This window comes from Sciurus vulgaris, assembly GCF_902686455.1.
Source record: "Sciurus vulgaris genome assembly, chromosome: 17".
Taxonomy (NCBI): domain Eukaryota; kingdom Metazoa; phylum Chordata; class Mammalia; order Rodentia; family Sciuridae; genus Sciurus; species Sciurus vulgaris.
This window is the reverse complement of record NC_136478.1, coordinates 9,119,208-9,137,337: the sequence shown is the minus strand read 5'-3', so window position 1 is coordinate 9,137,337 and position 18,130 is coordinate 9,119,208. Positions and strand designations below refer to the sequence as shown.

The following is an 18,130-nucleotide window of genomic DNA, read 5'->3' as shown; positions in this document are numbered from 1 at the left end:
CATAACCTAATTATTTCACCTCTGAATGTTCTTGCCTTGTTTCACACATGAGATTTGGGGGACATCTCACATCCAAACCACAACACTGAACTACAATAGTTATTGTGAAGATCACTCTGATTATCAGGTCTCATTGTCTGTAACCCATGAAAACCTGCCTATCTACCTGGTTCATTGGTTGGATTTCCCCGATCATAACCTTGACTAGACCTTGCTACATATCCCTAAGCTCGCTTAGTTTAGAAAGCTTACCTCTTCCTTCCCAGGATTCCTCCACCTTGTCCATAATTCTGCTGAGTGCCCAGAAGACACTTATAAATGTGAATGGGCTGACTAGGCATTTGGACCCTGAAGCTGATGAACACTGTTTTCCTCCTAAACCCTTTGGGCTTCCCCAGTCTATTAGTAAACCCAGGATATATGCCAACAAAAACATCAGAATAAATTCACACTGTGCTCCTGTCCAAGCAACCTGGCCTCAAAGCCCCCTAAAGAGAAGAAGAAAAGTTGTCCTGGACTCAGCCTAAAGAAAAGAGACACAAATAAAAGATTAAAGAAGCATTTCTCTGTATTTGGTCAAGTTGATTAACCTCTCTGGACCTCGGTTCCCTTGTCTTCATGATGAGGCTTAACACGTTCAAGGGTTATGTGAGTTACTACACAGAGAAAGCAGGACCAAGAGCATCATCTGTGAACTTGTTAGAAATGCAGGTTCTCGGGTCCCTCCCCAGACCCACTGCAGAATCAGAAACTCCTGGAGGGGCCAGCAATCTGTGTCTTGGTGAGCCATCCAGGAGACTCCAGTGCATGTTCACATTTGAGAACCACAGCCACAGAACTCTGAGCAGGGAACCCAGCACAGGAGAAGTTCAGCAGGAGTTGGGTACCCCCGTCACAGGGTGATGGTGCTTTGTAACATGGAAAGCACACAGAGTGTAGGTTTAAAGAATGTATTGAAATCCATGTCAATCTCTCCTCTATTAGCCTACGTTAGCTTATCTTCATTTTGGCACAAAAGTTAAGAGCTATTTAAAGTTAAATAGCTGCACTTCCATCCCATCCATTAAGAGCAGCTTAATGGATGATCTTAAGTCATTTCATTTCTCCAAGACTCAGTTTCCTTTTATGTAACATTGGCAGAGCTACACCTCCCTCCATAGATGCCCATGAGGTTTAATGACATATATAAGAACATGTTGGCTTGGTGCCTATAATTATATCAAATCATGTTGTACTCTGGAGTTCATAGGTAATAGAATAATTACCTTGCACACATTTTGGTGTTTGCTAATGTAAGCAGAGGGGCACCCCAGTTTATTGTATAGAAAGAAGGGTGAACGGGAAGGTTTTATAAAATGGTGCCTATCCGTCACATGTGAATGGGTCTTTTGAAAAAAAATTTTTTTTAAAACCAAACTTATGACCTCTTCTGCTCTGAGATTTTCACCTGCCTCGCCTGTCTGGTCCCAGCTGGTGGAAAGTCCAACTTCATTCTGTACATGAAGCCAGTGGTTAGAGAGTTCTGATAACATTCCTTAGTGTGAAGTAAAGAAGAGTCAGTCCTTAAGAAGTGCAGGGATACTGTTCGTCTTCTGTTCCCTTTTTTGTCTATAAACTCTGTCTGGCATTCATGTCTCTTCTTCACCGTGGAGCGTGCAATTCAGTCTTCCAAGGCAGGAGACATACTACAGATCTACAGTATCTATAGAATACACAGCCACCTAGCAACCCGCATGGTAACTCCTGTGGGGTAGAGGGCAGAGATTAGGGCTCTGTGCTTGGCAGATGTGGGTTCAGCTCCTGGTCCTGCTGATTTGTAACCTTTCTTAACCTCATTTCATGTATATTCAGTAGTCAGCAAAGGCTCTGGCCCATAGTACTCACTTGCCCTTTTCAGGTGTAGCCTTGGAAATGATCCTGTTAGACTGTCTGGCATGGATACCAACAGGCAAATATTCTAAGTAAGCATCCTTATTTTATAACTTTGTTTGCTCTGTCCATGTTCAGGTTGAATTGGGTTTGAAATAGCTCCAGCTTTAAACCTTAAGCAAACTACATGAGTATACAAGTTAACCATTAAATCAAATGCCACAGTAGCATGTTTCACATGAGCGTGTAGAAATTCTCATTCAGAACTCCACCCTTGAGCAGGTGCCTATCTGGATTCCCCACTTGTTGACCATTGCATGTGACAGATTTTCATACCCACTGATGGCCGTGTTGGGGTACTGGAGGGATAGATCATTGCCTCCTGGTGTCTCTCAAAAAAGTCAAGGTTTGGCAGGTATTCAGGAACGCCCTCCATGTCCATCAAGCTGCTGCCCTGTCTCCTGGACCCCCTGCCTTTCAGAGCTAGCCTCTACTGTTAATCCAAGAGGAAAGCAGGGGCTTTGAGCCAGGTCAGAGGAGCCTGGAAGCCGATGTCCTCGGAAGATGACAGAGCTCAGCTCAGGGTTGGGGTGTGGTGGAAAGGGAGTCTCACCTCCTGCAAGGACAAGTCTTCGCTTCACTCAAAGATATAGTGGTACCCATGACTGCATCCATCAGCGGAAGATACCAAAGGCCCTCAATCCAGCTGATGGCTGTTTTAAGGGCCAACGTTAGAAACTCTTTCTGGGCCTGAATGACCTAAGTTCAAGGGTCGGATGAAATGCAGTCATTGGATGTGTGCCTGCTTGGCATGGCCCAAATGAGGCCCTGCAGATAAAGATGGATAAGACACAGCCCCTGCCCTCCCGCGACTCCCAGCTCCCCGCCGGAAGCCAGCAAGCAGGGAAACAGGAGGCGTCTACATTAACAAACCATCAGAAGCCATTCAGGGAGAGATGATTGCTGGGGATGGAGAGGTTAGCAGAGCTCTGAAGGATGAACAGGAGTTTTCCAGGAAACCAGGACTCTGGCACAAAAGCCTAGGACAGCAGGAGACTTTGGGAGAGCTGCAAGCATTGGGCTCAGCAAGCCCAAGGGGCAGGGGTGATCGTGAGAGGGGTGGCCAGGGACCATCGGGAGAGCCCGAGTCCCCCCGTAATGCTGGCCTCCCCCCTCCACTCTCCACACTCCCAGCTCCACTAATTTGTATTCATAACTCTTGGAAGAGTTAAATGGATGGATGAATGAATTTCAAGATGCTATCAAGTAGCGATTTTCAGAATTTACTGGGTAGCTTCATATGCACCATATAGATGTAAAATTAAGCATGCAGTGTATTTTTCCACGCTCAATTTTTCACAAACGCACAGTTAAGAGCTTTGCCTTCATTGTGTCATTTATGCTCACAACAGCTTTATGAGGTACAGACAACGGCCATCAACCCCTCTTGAGATTTGAAAAAAAAAGACTTATTGAAGTGAAACCAGTTATACAAAGTCACGCAGTTGGCGAAGATGGAGGTAAAAACCACACCTGGATGACTCTTTCTCAAAATCAGGGTTTTAACCCACAATTATAGGTCTGGAAACATGGACGGAGACAGCAGGTGCAGGTCTCCCCATCTGCTCGTGGCTCTGGCCGGGCACCTATTTTTGGAGCAGCTTGGCATCCTTGCTACAGGCTGTCTTTTCTGATGGCATCTGGGGTTCTCTTGGCCCCTAGAATCAGTTGAGCTGTGCGAGGGCAGCTTGTGGAGCTGGGGCGGGCGCCAAGCCACCCAGCACAGAAGGGTCACACTGCTTCTCTCACCTCCAGAGCCCCAACAGGTCAGTCCCATAGGATGGTTAGATCTAGCAAATACAAATTTCATCTGGCGCTCCTTACTTCCCAGGGATCCCTGAGCCTCCACAGAAAGTGCTCAGCTCTCCAGAGGACTAATTATGCTAGTTCGGTCCAGACCTGAAGGAATCAGGCACACGTCCAGTTGGGAATGCAGTAAGAAGGGCAAGTATGTTAAGCCTCAGGGCGGCAACTGAAGGGGGCCTGTTCCAGGGAGCCTGTCCCCATGGTGAGAAAAAGGCTGTGTGTTCAGTGCCAAGACCAGGCCTCCCCAGCCAGGGTCCTTCCCCAGCCACATGACCCCATGGTGTGGACAGATGAGGCCTGGAGGCCTGGGCCTGTTGGGAGGAGAGTGGGTGGAGGTCCTCTGCCTTCCGCCGCCATCCCTGCCAGAAAGAGCATAAAGCAGGTGGCGGACTCTCCACCATCACCCTGCACACTTTTTTGAACACTCATTATGTGCTGGGCAGCTCTGGAATGCAGACACAGACAAGTCTCTGTTCTCAGGGATAAGTAGCCGAATGGCAAACAAAGCATATTCATGTATGCATGTTACATATGTGTGTAGATAACATATCCACGCAGACATGGCCACACGTATACACATGTAACGAATACACTTACATGCAGTGAAGGAAGGAGGGATCAAGTTGTTACCACACAGAAGAAAAGGGAGAGACCTACTGCAGACTGAGTTATCAAGGATGTCCTCACTGAGTGGTGGCCCCGAAGCAGACAGAGGCAGTTACAGGAAAAGCAGGAAGGAAGCCCCTTGCTGGCTCTAGGATTCAGCCCACGCTGGGTAGGGACCTGCCAGTGGATGAGGTCATTGGACTGGGATGTGTCTTCTTGTCGAGTGGCAGAGTTTGCTTGCAGCCACCCAGCCATTGCTTGGAAGCAGAGACATCCATGTCCCCATCCCTGAGATCAGTGCACAGTCTCAGTTCCTGTCAGCGAACAGCTGCAGCTCTCTGCTGAGCTTGGTTCCTGGTTTGCAACTTGGCCCATGCTCGGGCAGGCTGGAGTACCCTGCCGTTAATGTCCCCAGGAGCAGCTCACAGCACGTGCAGGATAAGAGTCTGGGGCTGGAGTGCTGAGCCTCCGCTTCCTCACGGGGAGAATCATTAGACTTGTTTTATATGGTCTTGCAGACTCACTAGAACTGGTCTGTTTTTCACTGGGGCAAGCCATTTACAGGCTTTCCCCTCTTCTCGGCCTCATGACCCTATTCCTACATCTTACTTCCTGAGATCAATTCCCAAATAAAATGCATAAACCCCAAATTTTATCTTAGAACCCACTTTTGGGGAAACCCAAACCCTTGAACCAGTCTTTTGTGATCAGTCAAAAGTTACTACAAACACACTGCCTTGTAATACACCCACCAACTTTTCCACTTGCAGCCATGCCTTTCTGTCCCTTCCCTTGTAACTATGAACTTTCCAACCTAAGGGCCTTTTTAGCTCCCTATGTTTTTCTGCCTGGAAAATTTCTATGCATCATTTAAATGAATGAATAAGCTCCTCTCAAAAGCCTACCTGCTCCTCTACCTCTATGTCTCCATTGTCTTTCTAATATTGCTCTCACCAGATTCCATCCACCTACCCATCCATCTACCCATCCACCCATCCACCCCTCCATCTACCCATCCATCCATCCATCCTCCCATCCATTCATCCACCCATCCATCCGCCCCCCCCAAACTTCCATCCATCCACCCACCCACCCACCCATCCATCCATCCATCCACCCATCCAACCATTCATCCACCCATCCATCCACCCCCAACCTTCCATCCATCTGCCCACTCACCCATCCATCTCCATCCATCCACCCATTCATGCATCCATCCACCCATCCATCCACGCATCCATCCACCCTGCCAACCTTCCATCCATCTACCCACCCATCCATCATCCATCCAACAGTATGTCCTAACGGCCTTTATGTAGCAGGCACTAACATCCTGCAATTACCAACCAATCTTCCTGTGCCAAGTGGATCTTCTTGAAGTGAGGGTGAGTCTCAGACATCTCTGTGCTTTTAGTACATAGCAGAGGCTCTGGAATGGAGTGGGTGCTTGACAGTGGTTGGGTAAATTAAATTGACAAACTTCACCTGTTGTAGGAAGATAGTATCTGTGTAATGGTAATGAGATTCTTAATTACACAGGGAGGATACATTAAGTATGTGTAATTAATAAAGGAGTATGTTATCATCAAAATGTGAGCCACATTTAGATATGGTTTCATTATTTAAAACACCTTGTAAGCCATTAAGCCAGTGACCATGTTTGATGTCCCCATACCAAACTGTTCTCTTCAAAGTAGAAATAGCCCTCAGTGGGCTCCACTTTACTCCTCTGTGGATCATAGGACTGAAATTCCTGCTTTAATGCCCCAATTCTTCTCCTTAGAACTTTACCGAGCCCTTTGATCCCGTAATTTCATACTGGTGGGACCACCATATAAAATACAGGATGCAACCTTGTGTTAGCCAGCTCTCCATTGCGTGGACAAATACCTGAAAAAAATAGCTTAGGGGGAGACAGGTTTATTTTGGCTTATAGTTTTAGAGGTTTCAGTCCATGCTTGGCCAGCTCCATTGCTTTGGGCCTAAGATGAGGCAGAACATGGTGGAAGGAAGAGGCAGAGCAGAGCTGTTCACCTCAGGGTGGCCATAGTGGGGGTGGGGTCCAGGAGGGGCCAGGGGTAAGAAATAACCGTCCAGAGCACACCCCATTACCTACTCCCCACCCCATGCCCCACCGCCTCCCAGTGGATTAATGCCCTATCAGTGGATTAATCCACTATTAGGTCAGAGCCCTCATGATCCAATGACTTCCAAAAAACCATATCTTTGAACATTGCTTCACTGGAGACCACACCTCAACATAGGGGACCTTGGGGGACAGCTCTAAACCATAACAAACCCTAACCTGGCAATATCTTCTGACGAAATCCGAGAGTCAGACATCTCATCTCTAGCACTGGACATCTGCAATTTGCCCAACAGTGTGCTGGATACAGGGAACACAGTTCTACAGAAAACAGATTTAGACTCTGCCTTCTGCAGCCTACAAAGATCTCTGTGCAAAGATGCTCACTGAAATATAACATTATGATTTCCCGTAAGACTTGAATTGATTAAGAAGAATTACAGCCCAGCCATCCAATTGAATATTCTGCAGCCACTCAGAAACAATGACACTGAAACTTTTCCACAGCCCACCAAAATACGATATAAACTCATAAAGAAAAACATAACCAGGGGCACAGGATAGCCAGATACATTGATAATACCTATTAGAAAACTACTGGAAAAAAAAAAACAAGCCAATTTTTGGAGTATTTATCTCTGAAATGCGGCCTGATCCTGAGGACATTTCCGTGCTCTGCTGTATTTTCAGAATTCTGTTCTTCACAGGGCTGAACGGGCGCTGTCCCCACGGTGCTGCTTTCCCACAGAGCCTCGTACAGCTCAGCCTAGATCCTTGACTGTCACTGTGGCCTTCAATACTCCAGTGCCAAAGTGTTTCAGGGAGCTTGCTAATATGTTCAGAGTCTGTGCTGCACTTGGGGGAAATAATTGCTGTCAGTCATGCCGAGAGCCTGAGGAAGCAGACAGGAAGCTGAGACTGTGAGTGATTTACTTGGGTCCTATTGTTGACTGCAGCCTGCAGTGTCTAGTGGATAAAGCAATGGATGTGTGGGAGGAGGTGGGGAGACAAAGGCACACCACCCCCTCCCTCAGTCCCCTTGCCTCTGACGTGTGAGCCCTTCATTCTGTGCCAGCCCTGCACCACCAGACCTCGGTCACCATAGGCTACCCCAAGTGCACATTTGGTTTTGGTACATGTGGGGGAAAGCCTGCCTATCAAAGTGTGGATGTGACACAGCAAAAGTAAATATATCTGTTTTTTAAACCACGTGATACAACTTTCTGTGAGTGAAAGCAGAAACCTGAATTGAAATTGTCACCTAGGGAGGATCCCCTGCTTTCTGAACCACACACACCAGAAATGTGCCTTATGTATGTAAAAAGAGCCCAATCAGGCCACCAAGCCATTCTTAAGTGAAGTGACAAAACCAAGGGAACAGTGAGGTGACTTTCATGACTCTGCGATTTACTTACACTGTGGTCATGGACCACAACCTGATTGCCCTGCTTGTTTAGGGTCATTTTCTTTTTGATCTGTTCATGTATGCTCCCCAAACATAAGAGTAGGCTGTGAACACAGAAGTTTCTAGAAGCACTAATGCTCGAGTAGAGGGACGTGGCCCCTCTGTGCCACAGGTAGAGGATTGGGTTCCTCCAGGTTACTGTCCACTGGACATAGTTCTGCTTGCCAAAGAGTTGGAGGGTCGAACATGTTCCAGCTGGAAAAGAGAAGAGTGTATTCGGAACGTCAGCAGAGTAACGAGGGCCCTGGGACAGACGGTCTTCCTCCTTGGGCGCCATGTTTCCTTGGAGCAAGAGAGGCCTGCGCTTGAGGAAGACCTGAACACGGAGTTGCCTCAGAAGGGAAGGGGCAGCCTGGTGGCCGTCAGTTCTCCATCCCCCTTTCTTGAGTTTTCATTTTGGGGACATTACGGGGGAAGCCGAGTCAGGCACTTCGTCCTGCACCATGTAGGCGGATGGAGCGGACGACCCGAGAACAAGTCCTGAGCGGCTGCATGTCTGTCCTTCGGGGCTCTCCCTTCGTGGCCCCGGTGTGGGACTGCCTGGTCCGCAGTCATGTTAGAGAGCGAGGAAGGGAGGGCCAGCCAGTGCGGAGCCCTGCGCGAGGATCGTTCCCTTCACTCCTTACAAGGGCCTCAAGGGGCCAAAACCAAATGCTGTGCACACAGTTCAGCACCTCGCCCAAATCCAGCTGGCTGGTCAGCGTCACAGGGCGCTTCCACAGGGATCTCCCTCCGGAACCGCCACAGGTCTCCCCGGGACCTCCCACAGCACGTGGCAATGGGTAGGCGCTTAGTTGGTGGCACATTATCTACAGGCACAGCAGATAATATTCACAAGTCCCATGTGAGCTTCAGGGACCGGGAGAAGGACAAGGAAAAGGCCACAGGAGGAAAAGGTGTGAGAGACGGTCACTCCTGCGTTGAGGTCATCTCCGTGTCTTCTCCATGCCTGTGGCGAGCCACACTGCGCTGGCGCTCCAGATAGAGGTGACTAAAACCAAATTCTCAGTGTCTCTGTTTAAGTAGGGGAGACGGTTTGGTAAATGACACTAAGCATGAAATAATTTCGCTCTCAACCATCCACAGAGAGAGCCAGTTCACGGAAGGTCCTCATGGCAGCAGGAGGGCCGTGGGCAGCCTGCTGGCCTGTGAAGGGAGCAGGGCCGAGGACACAGAGCAGGAAAAGACGGGTGAACAGGACCAGGCCTCCCCGTGGGAACCCCCTCTGCAGACCTGGCTGTTGCCTCTCTCTGTTCCCTGCAGGACTGACCTGTAAGCGACTCTGATCCGGAAGTCACCTTCCAGCTGTGATGGGCCCTGACCCACCTGGCTCAGAACCTCAGCCTTGGGATTTGCAGGCGGAGAGAGTCCCCATGTCTGCTCTCCAGAGGGCGGGCGGGACACGGCCTGTGGAGTCCGGGTTGCCCGTGCCCAGCGCGGGCACTTGCACAAGAAATAGTTGCTCACGCCAGGTGTTGACATTGGGCTCACCTGACATTGGGCCTGCGGAGAGCCCTGGGATACGCGGTGCCCGCATCGGGCATAGAGGCTCCAAGAGGCCTGAAGGTCTCCTGCCGAGTGGAGAGAGTGTCACCTGGGGAAGGGCACCGCTGCTGCCCAGCGCTGTGGCCGCTTGGTCCGCTGCTCCTGTGCTCGAGGCAGGACTGTAGTGACGCTCGTCTGCTGTGGCAGGTGGAGGAGGGATGTGCGCTCTGCGTGCCTGTGCCCGGCTCCCCTGTCTGTCCCACTCTCGTGGTGACCGATGAGGTGAGTTATCCCTGAGCAGACGCGGCCACCGGCTAGCCAGGTCCAGGTCCCTCAAGATGCACAGTCGATCTGCGTCTCACTGATGCCCTTCTCTCCTGGTCCCCCAAGGAGTTATCAGAGTGACCATGCGACCCACTTTACCCAGGACGCTCTGGTTTGCGCCTGTTGGTCAGGGAAAATTAATAACAGCGTCCTCTTCCCTGCTCAAACAGCCCCAATTTAGACAATAAATCGTACGGTCCAAATGGTCACCCTACCTAACAGCAGTTCACTTATTTTGGGTTTTGTTATTTTAGGGCTTTTTTTTTTTTTTTTTTTTTTTTTGGTTGAAAGAGATGCATTTATCAAAACCACAGCTCCAAACTGGGTACAAATTGTCATTTGGCTGGAAATGCGAATCCGGCTTCCCGCCACGCAAACGCAGTCATCCAGGAAATCTGTCCAGATGCGCTGCATGGAAGGCAGCCAGCCTAGAAGGGACCTGACCCTGTGATTTAGAGCTCCTCCAGGGGACCGAGCCATCTGGTGGGCTGACCACGCGCCGACCGGGACTCCAGCCACACCTCTGCTGGAGTCCAGCTCTCAGGACGGGGGCAGTGTGTGGCAGTGGGCCGTCTTATGGCCACGCGTGCCGTCCATCCTTGGAGAGCATTGCTGATGAAGTACACGAGGATTGGTGGGTGGAGGTGCCGTGTGCAGCTAGGCAGCCTGTCCACTGCACAAAACACGCAGCCCATGGAGGTGAGCAGGGGGATGTCCACACTCCTTCTCTCTGTAACCTGTGCACCCATTACTGTCCTTGGCATGGGGCAGTGGTCAAGATCATGGAAGCTGGAGCCAGGGTACGTGGGTTCAAATGTTGTTGCTGTGTGACTTCAGGCAGTTACTGGACGTCTCTGTGCTTTAATTCCTTCATCTGAAAAATGAGAATGAACCAGCATCTCATGCAGGTTGGGGGGTGAGAACCGAGTGGTTTGCGGAGCCCACGCAACCCTGCCGGGCGCAAGGCGGGCTCTGCGCGGGTGGGGCGGGATGAACCAACCTATGGTCTTCACTGCTTCGCCCGTTGCTTCCCAGCCCAGAGCCTCTGCAGCGAGCTCAGAGCAGCCCGGGTGGAGAGCAGTGTCTAGATGGTCACGTTAGCAGCCAAGTGACAGGCAGAGCTGTGACTGGCTGGGAACCCAGTGCCTAGGGGCCGCGGCCACAGGCTGAGCAGCTGCAGACCCTGCCAGCAGGGAGGGGCCGGCTTCCTCCTCTTGTGTCGCTGAGTCACACGAGGCCACGTCAGTCACGCCCTGGCCTCCAGGATCCCGCCCACGGAACCGGGGCTGTGACGTCACCCTGAGTCAGGAGGAGGAAGGGGCATCGGAGAGCGGCAGGGAGGAACGCTCCACGGAGCGGGGTCTCAGCCCAGGCGCCCCTCCGCGTCCCCCAGGGGGCTCAGGAAATGTGGGCTGCTGATCAGGCCCTGCCAGGCTTCAGATCCACGCAGCCATTCCGAGCGCCACAAAGGCCTCTGGTCCAATTCCCATACAGCACAAGAAGGACTCACATCCAGGTCCTCAGCTTGGGCGGCATCGGGGTTCCTAGAGAGCTTGTTAAACTCATGCTGTGACCCCTCCACCCCCCATGAGGGTTTCTGAGACTGCAGGTCTGGGTGGACCTGGGAAACCGCGTTCCCACAAGATCTGGATAGGATGATGTTGGCCCTGGCCCTGCACGCCGAGATGCCCCGATTCACGCACTGAATAAAAAATAAACAAACAAGACACCATCTACCCAGTCTCCCCAAAGAACGTGTCTATTTCTCTTCTGCATTAAAAACAAAATCCCAGCACCTCGGGAGGCTGAGACCGGAGGATCGTGAATTCAAAGTCAGCCTCAGCAATGATGAGGCACTAAGCAACTCAGTGAGACTCTGCCTGTAAACAAAATACAAATTAGGCTGGGGATGTGGCTCAGTGGTGGAGTGCCCCTGAGATCAATCCCCGGTACCCAGAACAAAAAAACAAAAATAGTTGTCCACACTTGTATTTTGAGCAACTGAAAAGTTTCAGTTCCACTACTCACTCTCCCATCCCCTCCAGCTTGGCCACACATCACTTAAGTGTGTTATTCTCAGCATCCATGTGTTACAGAAAGTGTCACATGTAGGCCAACAGCTTTGCAACAACAAACAACACACAGGAAAAGAAAGGCCGACTGATTCTTGGAGACTAGTAGGTGAGAACAGCAACATGTGCAAAGATCCTGTGGTCAGAGTCAGGGTGGCACCTTCAAAGAACTGGGTGATTTTCCCTGTGATCACAGTTAAAATTCTTGCATATGATGAGAAACGAGGCTGAGAGATGTATGATACCTACATTAAAGAGACCCTTCTAGAAGCCATCCAGCCTGTCTCCTGATTCGTTGAGTCTCTGATACCGAATCCTGAATCTCAGCACATCCACAGGATCATCTATTTTTAATTCCCATTTACTGGGTGACCAAAATTTTGGCCAGGCTTTGTCCCAATTCCAACAGTTATTGCCCCAAACTGACACTCATTCAGTCCTTAATGTGCACCAAGCCGTTTATTAAGCCTCTTACAGAAACGCAGTTGTTCCTATAATCATTTGTCTCCCGCACCTGGCTTTTCTGGAATAGGATCTTGCTTTGAACTGCCCGTCTGTTGTCAAGAGCCATATTTCAGGGACCCAAAACTTCTCCCTATGGATGCCGTCCCTGGATTTCCTGCTGTCTGAGGCAGAGCTATCTACAGTGGATCCAGGAAGACTTCGGACCGAGCCCGGGTCTCTAGGACTTGAGTTTCCGTGTCAGCATCAAATGCTTTGCTAGGCGAACAGCAGAGAAGCCTTGGAGTCAGGGCCCCTGGCTTTACCTGCGCAGCCATGTAACTTCAGACACCTTCCTTTCCCTCTCCGAATCCCCATTTTTAGGTGTAACTGGGAAACCAAAGACACTTTGTCTAAAGGTGGTTTAAGGATCTCAGGGCGCCCTTTGGTCCGGCTCCTGGCCCGTGTTAGGACCTAGGGAACCCAGCTGCTGTGACTGCTGGGTCGTCAGCCACAGAGAGGAGAAGCAGGGACTTGGTGCAGAATTCAAAAGCGGGAAGGGAAGTCAATTAAAGCCAATGCGTGTGGCTGTGCGCTCACGGCTGCTGCTCACTTTATGTCCCGGGTCTGCAGGTAAATTGCAAAATCCTTTTTATTGAAAATTCATTCCGTCTTCCACAAATGTTCATGGAGCCCGTGCCATTTGCTAGGCACGCAGGAGAGTGGGAATGAATGAGCAGCTGATCCTGTGCTTACCTGGGACTGGGGGAGGGAGGGTACAGATTTCCTTAAGGGTGAGGGAGAGCACTGTGCGTGCAGAATGCTGAGTGTTATTTACTTTAGAAAAACCACCGAGGATCTTCTAAGGGCCCCTCGCGGCTTCGGCGAGTTGATGGAGGCCCCTGAGTAGGTGCGCCGTGTCTTCCAGCCACTGTTTCTCCCGTAATGTTAAATCAGGTGTGATGCTTGTAGTTGGATTGTAGTTAATAACTATCATTCGTTGTTTGCACTATTAGATTCATAGATTCGGATACTAATGGTACACATACACAGTTGACACCAGCGTCCTACTGACCACGCAGTCCTCTGACCACAATCCCGGGTGTTGCAAACGCACCTTACGTGGCATGCCTAATGCTCATGCGCTCTGCGTGGTATGATCGCGTAGAGTCCACCTGCCGAATGACATGTTGGGCAACAACAGACCACAATATGATGCAGGTGCCCCAAGATTAAAATGGAACTGAAAAGCTCCTGCCACCGGGTGACGTCGCGGCCATCAAAAGGTCACGGCACAACACGTGTCGCAGGCGTCTCTGGTGAGCCGTGAGCCACACAGGGGAGAAGCAGGGACTGGGTACAGAATTTGGATGCGCACAGGCGGGTCTCCAGCATCCCGTCTGCCCGTCATGGGAAAGCGTCCCCAGCCGCCGGGCACGCTCCTTGGTGTTGGAGGGTGACGGAGGGTGACCCGCAGCCGTGCTGCCAGAGTGTGTATGGACCGTGCTGTGCTTGTGGAATGAAGCTGACTGAGCCAGGCCATGTCGCCGGGCAGCAGCCCCCACACCTCCTTTTCATGGCATCTGGAGAAGCCCACATCAAGGGCGTGGCGTGTCGGTCTGTGTCGCGCTCTCGTTAACACGCACACGACCGTCACCCAGTGATGGAACTATCCCACGGCATCTGTCCAAAGCACCCCACTGATAAGTGTGCGTGGCTGTTACGCGGACCAGATCGCTTACCATGGCTGTTTTTTTGTTTTGTTTTGTTTTTTTAATGCATGTCTTTCAAATGGAAATGGTAAAGTTCTGCTTCAGTCCGAGGCAGCATGTGTTCATTAAATGTACTCCGGGAGGGAAATCCTCATGTGCCGTTGGTGGGAACGTAAGTTGCTATCGACACTGTGGAAAACAGTATGGAGGCTCCTGGAAAAGCTAGAAAGAGATGTGCCATGTGATCCAGCAGTTCTATAGCTAAGTCTATATCCCAAGGATCTGAAAGCAGTACGTGAAGAAGTCTCTGCCCCACGTTCACTGAGGCACCATTCAGGAGCGCTCAGACCTGGACTCAACCTAAGTGTCGTTCGTGGATGAATGGATAAGGAAGATGCAGTCCATGTGCAAGATGGAAAATTACTAAGCCATGAAAAAGGGAGATTCTGTCATTTCCAGCAACAGGCATGGAGCTGGAGAAAACTGGGTGAAGTGAAATAAACTGGGCACAGAAAGGCAAGTGCCAAGGGTCCTCACCCTCACTGAAAGCTAAAAAGTTGATTTTAAGAAGCCGAGAACAGAATAGTGTTCACCAGAACTGGGAAGGTACGAGGGAGGGAGGACTGGAGAGAGGACAGGCCCAGAGGGGCAACTGGATAGAGGAGTCACTTCTAACGTCCTCTAGCGCAGGATAACTCTGCTCAGCAACCATTAAGTGAATCTTTCAAAATAACCAGTGGGGAGGATTTTGAACATTCCCAAGGCAAATAAATGACGCAGGTCTGAGGTGATAGACTGTCCACCACCCAGACTGATGATCAGCGTCAGGTACATGGATCCAAATGTCACACTGCATAAGTATGTGCAGTTCCTGGGTCAGTCAAACAGGATGGTCAAGACTCATGCCTCGTCCCAGCTCTACGATACTCAGTGGCACGAAGGCTGCAGAATGACTGTGGGAGAGCCCCCCAAGACCCTGACCCCCAGCTTCTCGAGCATCCACTCAGCAAGTGCCCACTGAGTGCCAGGTCCCATCCTGGGCCCCGGGGACAGGGACAATGGAGGCAGTCACGCTTGTACCTGGAGCACACAGACGGGCCAGCAGGCAGCCAGGGCAGACCGGTGGCCTCTGTCCTGGAGGAAGGACCACAGGTGCCCACTCTGCCTGGGGCTCTGGAAGCGTCCTAGAAGATGGGCCGCCCACCCGGGTGCAGCTCTGCCCTGAAGGAGAGAGAAGGCGTAGGAGGCGGGGCTGGCGGCAAGAAGACGGCGTGGGTGCCAGGATTGCGGGGCGCCGTGGGGAGCTGCGGCGTGGTGTCCAGGAAAAGGAGTGACCGGCCTTGTAAACAGCGACCACCACGAGGTCTGGAGATGCCGGAAAGTGGAGGGAAGGAAGCTGGCGGGCAGACGGCCGGGTGGCGGAAGGCCGTCCCGTGTGCTCGCTCTGCGCGAGGGTGCGCTGGGCTTCGGGAGCCTTTGAAACCGACTCTGGAATGCTCAGCACCGTTTGAGAAACATCCCTGTGACCTGGGGGGCACCCAGGGAGACAGCCAGGCCCTTCAGAGGTGTGCTGCCCTCGTCCAGCCAGAGTCTGACCACCCGGACCAGGAGGAGGAGCGGAAAGACTGTGGGCGACTCATTGGCTTGCGGGGGTGGGGGGGCGGGTAGAAAAAGGAAGGGGGGGTGAGGGAGGAGGAGGAAGGGGGGAGGGGGAGGAAGAGGGAAGGAGGAGGAAGGGGGGAGGGGGAGGAAGGGGGGAGGGGTGGCCAGATGACGCCCGACTCCCAGTTCAGCAGGGACCCATCAATCCAGTCCTCAGAAGATGGGAGGCAGCGAGAGGAGTATTCCCTGTGGACTCGGGTTCAACCCCAAATTCCTGCCCAACTGCCAGCAGCTCAGCACGTGGCCTCACCTGACAACAGGGTCTGTTGGTCAGCTTTCCGTAACTATCACAAATGCCTGGGAGAAATCGACCCACAGAGAGAAAAGGTTCACTAACTCTCTGTTTCGGCGGTTCCAGTTCATCATGAATTGTCCGTGTTGCTTTGGGGCCTGTGGCAAGACCACACGTCATGGCCGGGGCTGCAGGTAGAGCAGACTTGCTCATCCCGTGGCGGCCAGGGAGCAGAGAGAGGGAAAAAGAGGCTGGAGTCCCAGTGTCCCCTTCCAGGGCATTCTTCCAAAGCCTGAACTCTCCCACTACCTCTGCCACACACACCCTCAAAGGTTCTACAACCTTCCAGAGGTGCCCCTTGGGGAAAAGTCTTCAGCACATATGGGCCTTTCGGGGATGTTTCAGATCCAACGGTGGCAGGGTCTTTACAGAGCTCATCAAATGAATGCGCAGTCCTTGAGGCGGCCCTCGTCCCAGGCAAGTGGCCTAGAAGGAAGGTGGCATCAAGAGACAGAGGGGGAAGATGGCCGTCTGCAAGCCCAGGAGCGGGACCTGAGACCCATCCTCCCCTCCCGGCCTGAGAAGGAACCCCTCTGCCAAAGCCTTGATTTTGCAAGTAGAGCCCCCAGATTGTGAGAAAAGACGTGTCTGTTGTTTGCTGGAGCAGCCTGTTGGCAGAGGGCTGTGAGTTGTGTTTAGGACCAGTGGAGTCTGATGGTGTTTGGGGAACATGCCGGTGACATCGACAGGTCCTGAGACTAGCCAGGAGGGTGTGCCGGTCATTTCTGACGCTGGCATCTATGGCACAGTGTGACACTACTTAACAGACATTCAAAAAACAGTGGAATGAATAAAGGTCACGTTGCCCAAGGATGGAGGGCAGAAGGAACACCAGGATCCTGGAATTCATCCCAAGTTCCTGTCCCAGGACGAACAAGGGCAGCGCAGGCCCGGTGGATATGACTGGCATGAGGCCAGTGAAGTTTACAGAGTTGCCATGCTGGTTGCTGATATTTACACTCACTAGCAGGGACAGAACCTTCTTTGTTCTATACAATCTGGGATTAAAAAAAAATTAAGCAAATATCAAGCTATTCTTAGAACGAGAGCATCAGCCTAAGATCTGGGGTTCACATCCACGTCCTGAAATGTTGACCTCCCAGGGAGGGGCCAGTGACATGTCTATTTCAGGTAGCCACTTAAAAGTCTGCTTAGCTGAAAATGTCAGAATCAGTAGACGGCTGAGCACAATGGAAAGTGGCAATGACTGCAGTTGCGAGGTCTCACTGTGAATTTCAGATGCGCGTCTGGCAAACGGGGTGACCTTTATTTTTCTGGGTGTCCTTTTTCCTCCTCTGAAAAACAATGACAGGGAGGAGGCGTTGGGGTGGTCTTCCAACTCTGACATTCTGTGAGTCTCTCCATGTTGCTTTCATTGCAACTGCTGATAAGATAACATTTCCATAAATTGACCTGCCACCCTGAATTACCCACCAACACGAGCGCATGAAAATAGATGATAGGCAGAAACGAAGGCTGCACATGACTTCGGTTAGAATAATTTCCCTTCTTAAAATGGCAGATGGAAGGCTGGAAGGAGACAGTGGTTTTAGAATGCATCTTAATTACCAGCAGATTGGATTTTACTGGAAGGTTTCTGGGTATGCATGGTCACAGTGCTCTGTCCAATTACTTAAGTTTGATCGTATTGGAAAAGGACATGGAAAAAATCACCCACTCCTGACTGCATTTGAAATTTTCCCTGGGACCCCTAATACTTAAAACTCGTGTTGACCTTCCTTTCTCAGCCCAGACGTTTCCGTTCTGGATGTTATAAGCCCCTAAGGGGAAAAGATAATGAAGATTGACTGAGTGTCTGTTAAGTGCCACATTTTGTACCAGGTCCTTGTCCTGGGTAATGAAATACCTCATGGAACATGGTAGCCCTAGTGTGTGACTCGCCCATGTGTGTATGTCCCTTCCAGGGCCAAGCTGTGGCTCAGCTGTGCTCCACCGTACCCAACGTGACTGTCTTTGGAACGGCGTCTACTTTCAAGCATGAAGCAATCAAAGACTCGGTGACCCACCTCTTCGATAGAAACGCAGACTACGTGCAAGAAGTCAAAAGGTAAGCGCTTGCTCGGAGAGCACCAGGTGTAGCGCTGCTCCTTCTCTCCAACGGCTAGTACGGGTAGGAACAGTAACCCATGCTGGGGGCTGGCTCCCACAGCCGGCTCCAGACCCGGGCTTCACCTGCATGAGCTCAGCCTCCCTCAGTCCTGATCTTACCCCAAGGGACAAAGCCGTTGA

General features: G+C 51.3%; 1 protein-coding gene across 1 annotated transcript in view; it reads left to right on the top strand.

Moving 5' to 3' along the window:
• The window catches only part of VAT1L (vesicle amine transport 1 like), a 143,146-nt gene that overhangs the window by 42,091 nt on the left and 82,925 nt on the right, over positions 1-18,130 (top strand). Inside the window, exon 4 of the mRNA XM_079116952.1 lies at positions 17,806-17,948. Coding sequence (XP_078973078.1) covers positions 17,806-17,948 — 143 coding nt within the window. The remainder of the gene's footprint in view (positions 1-17,805; positions 17,949-18,130) is intronic.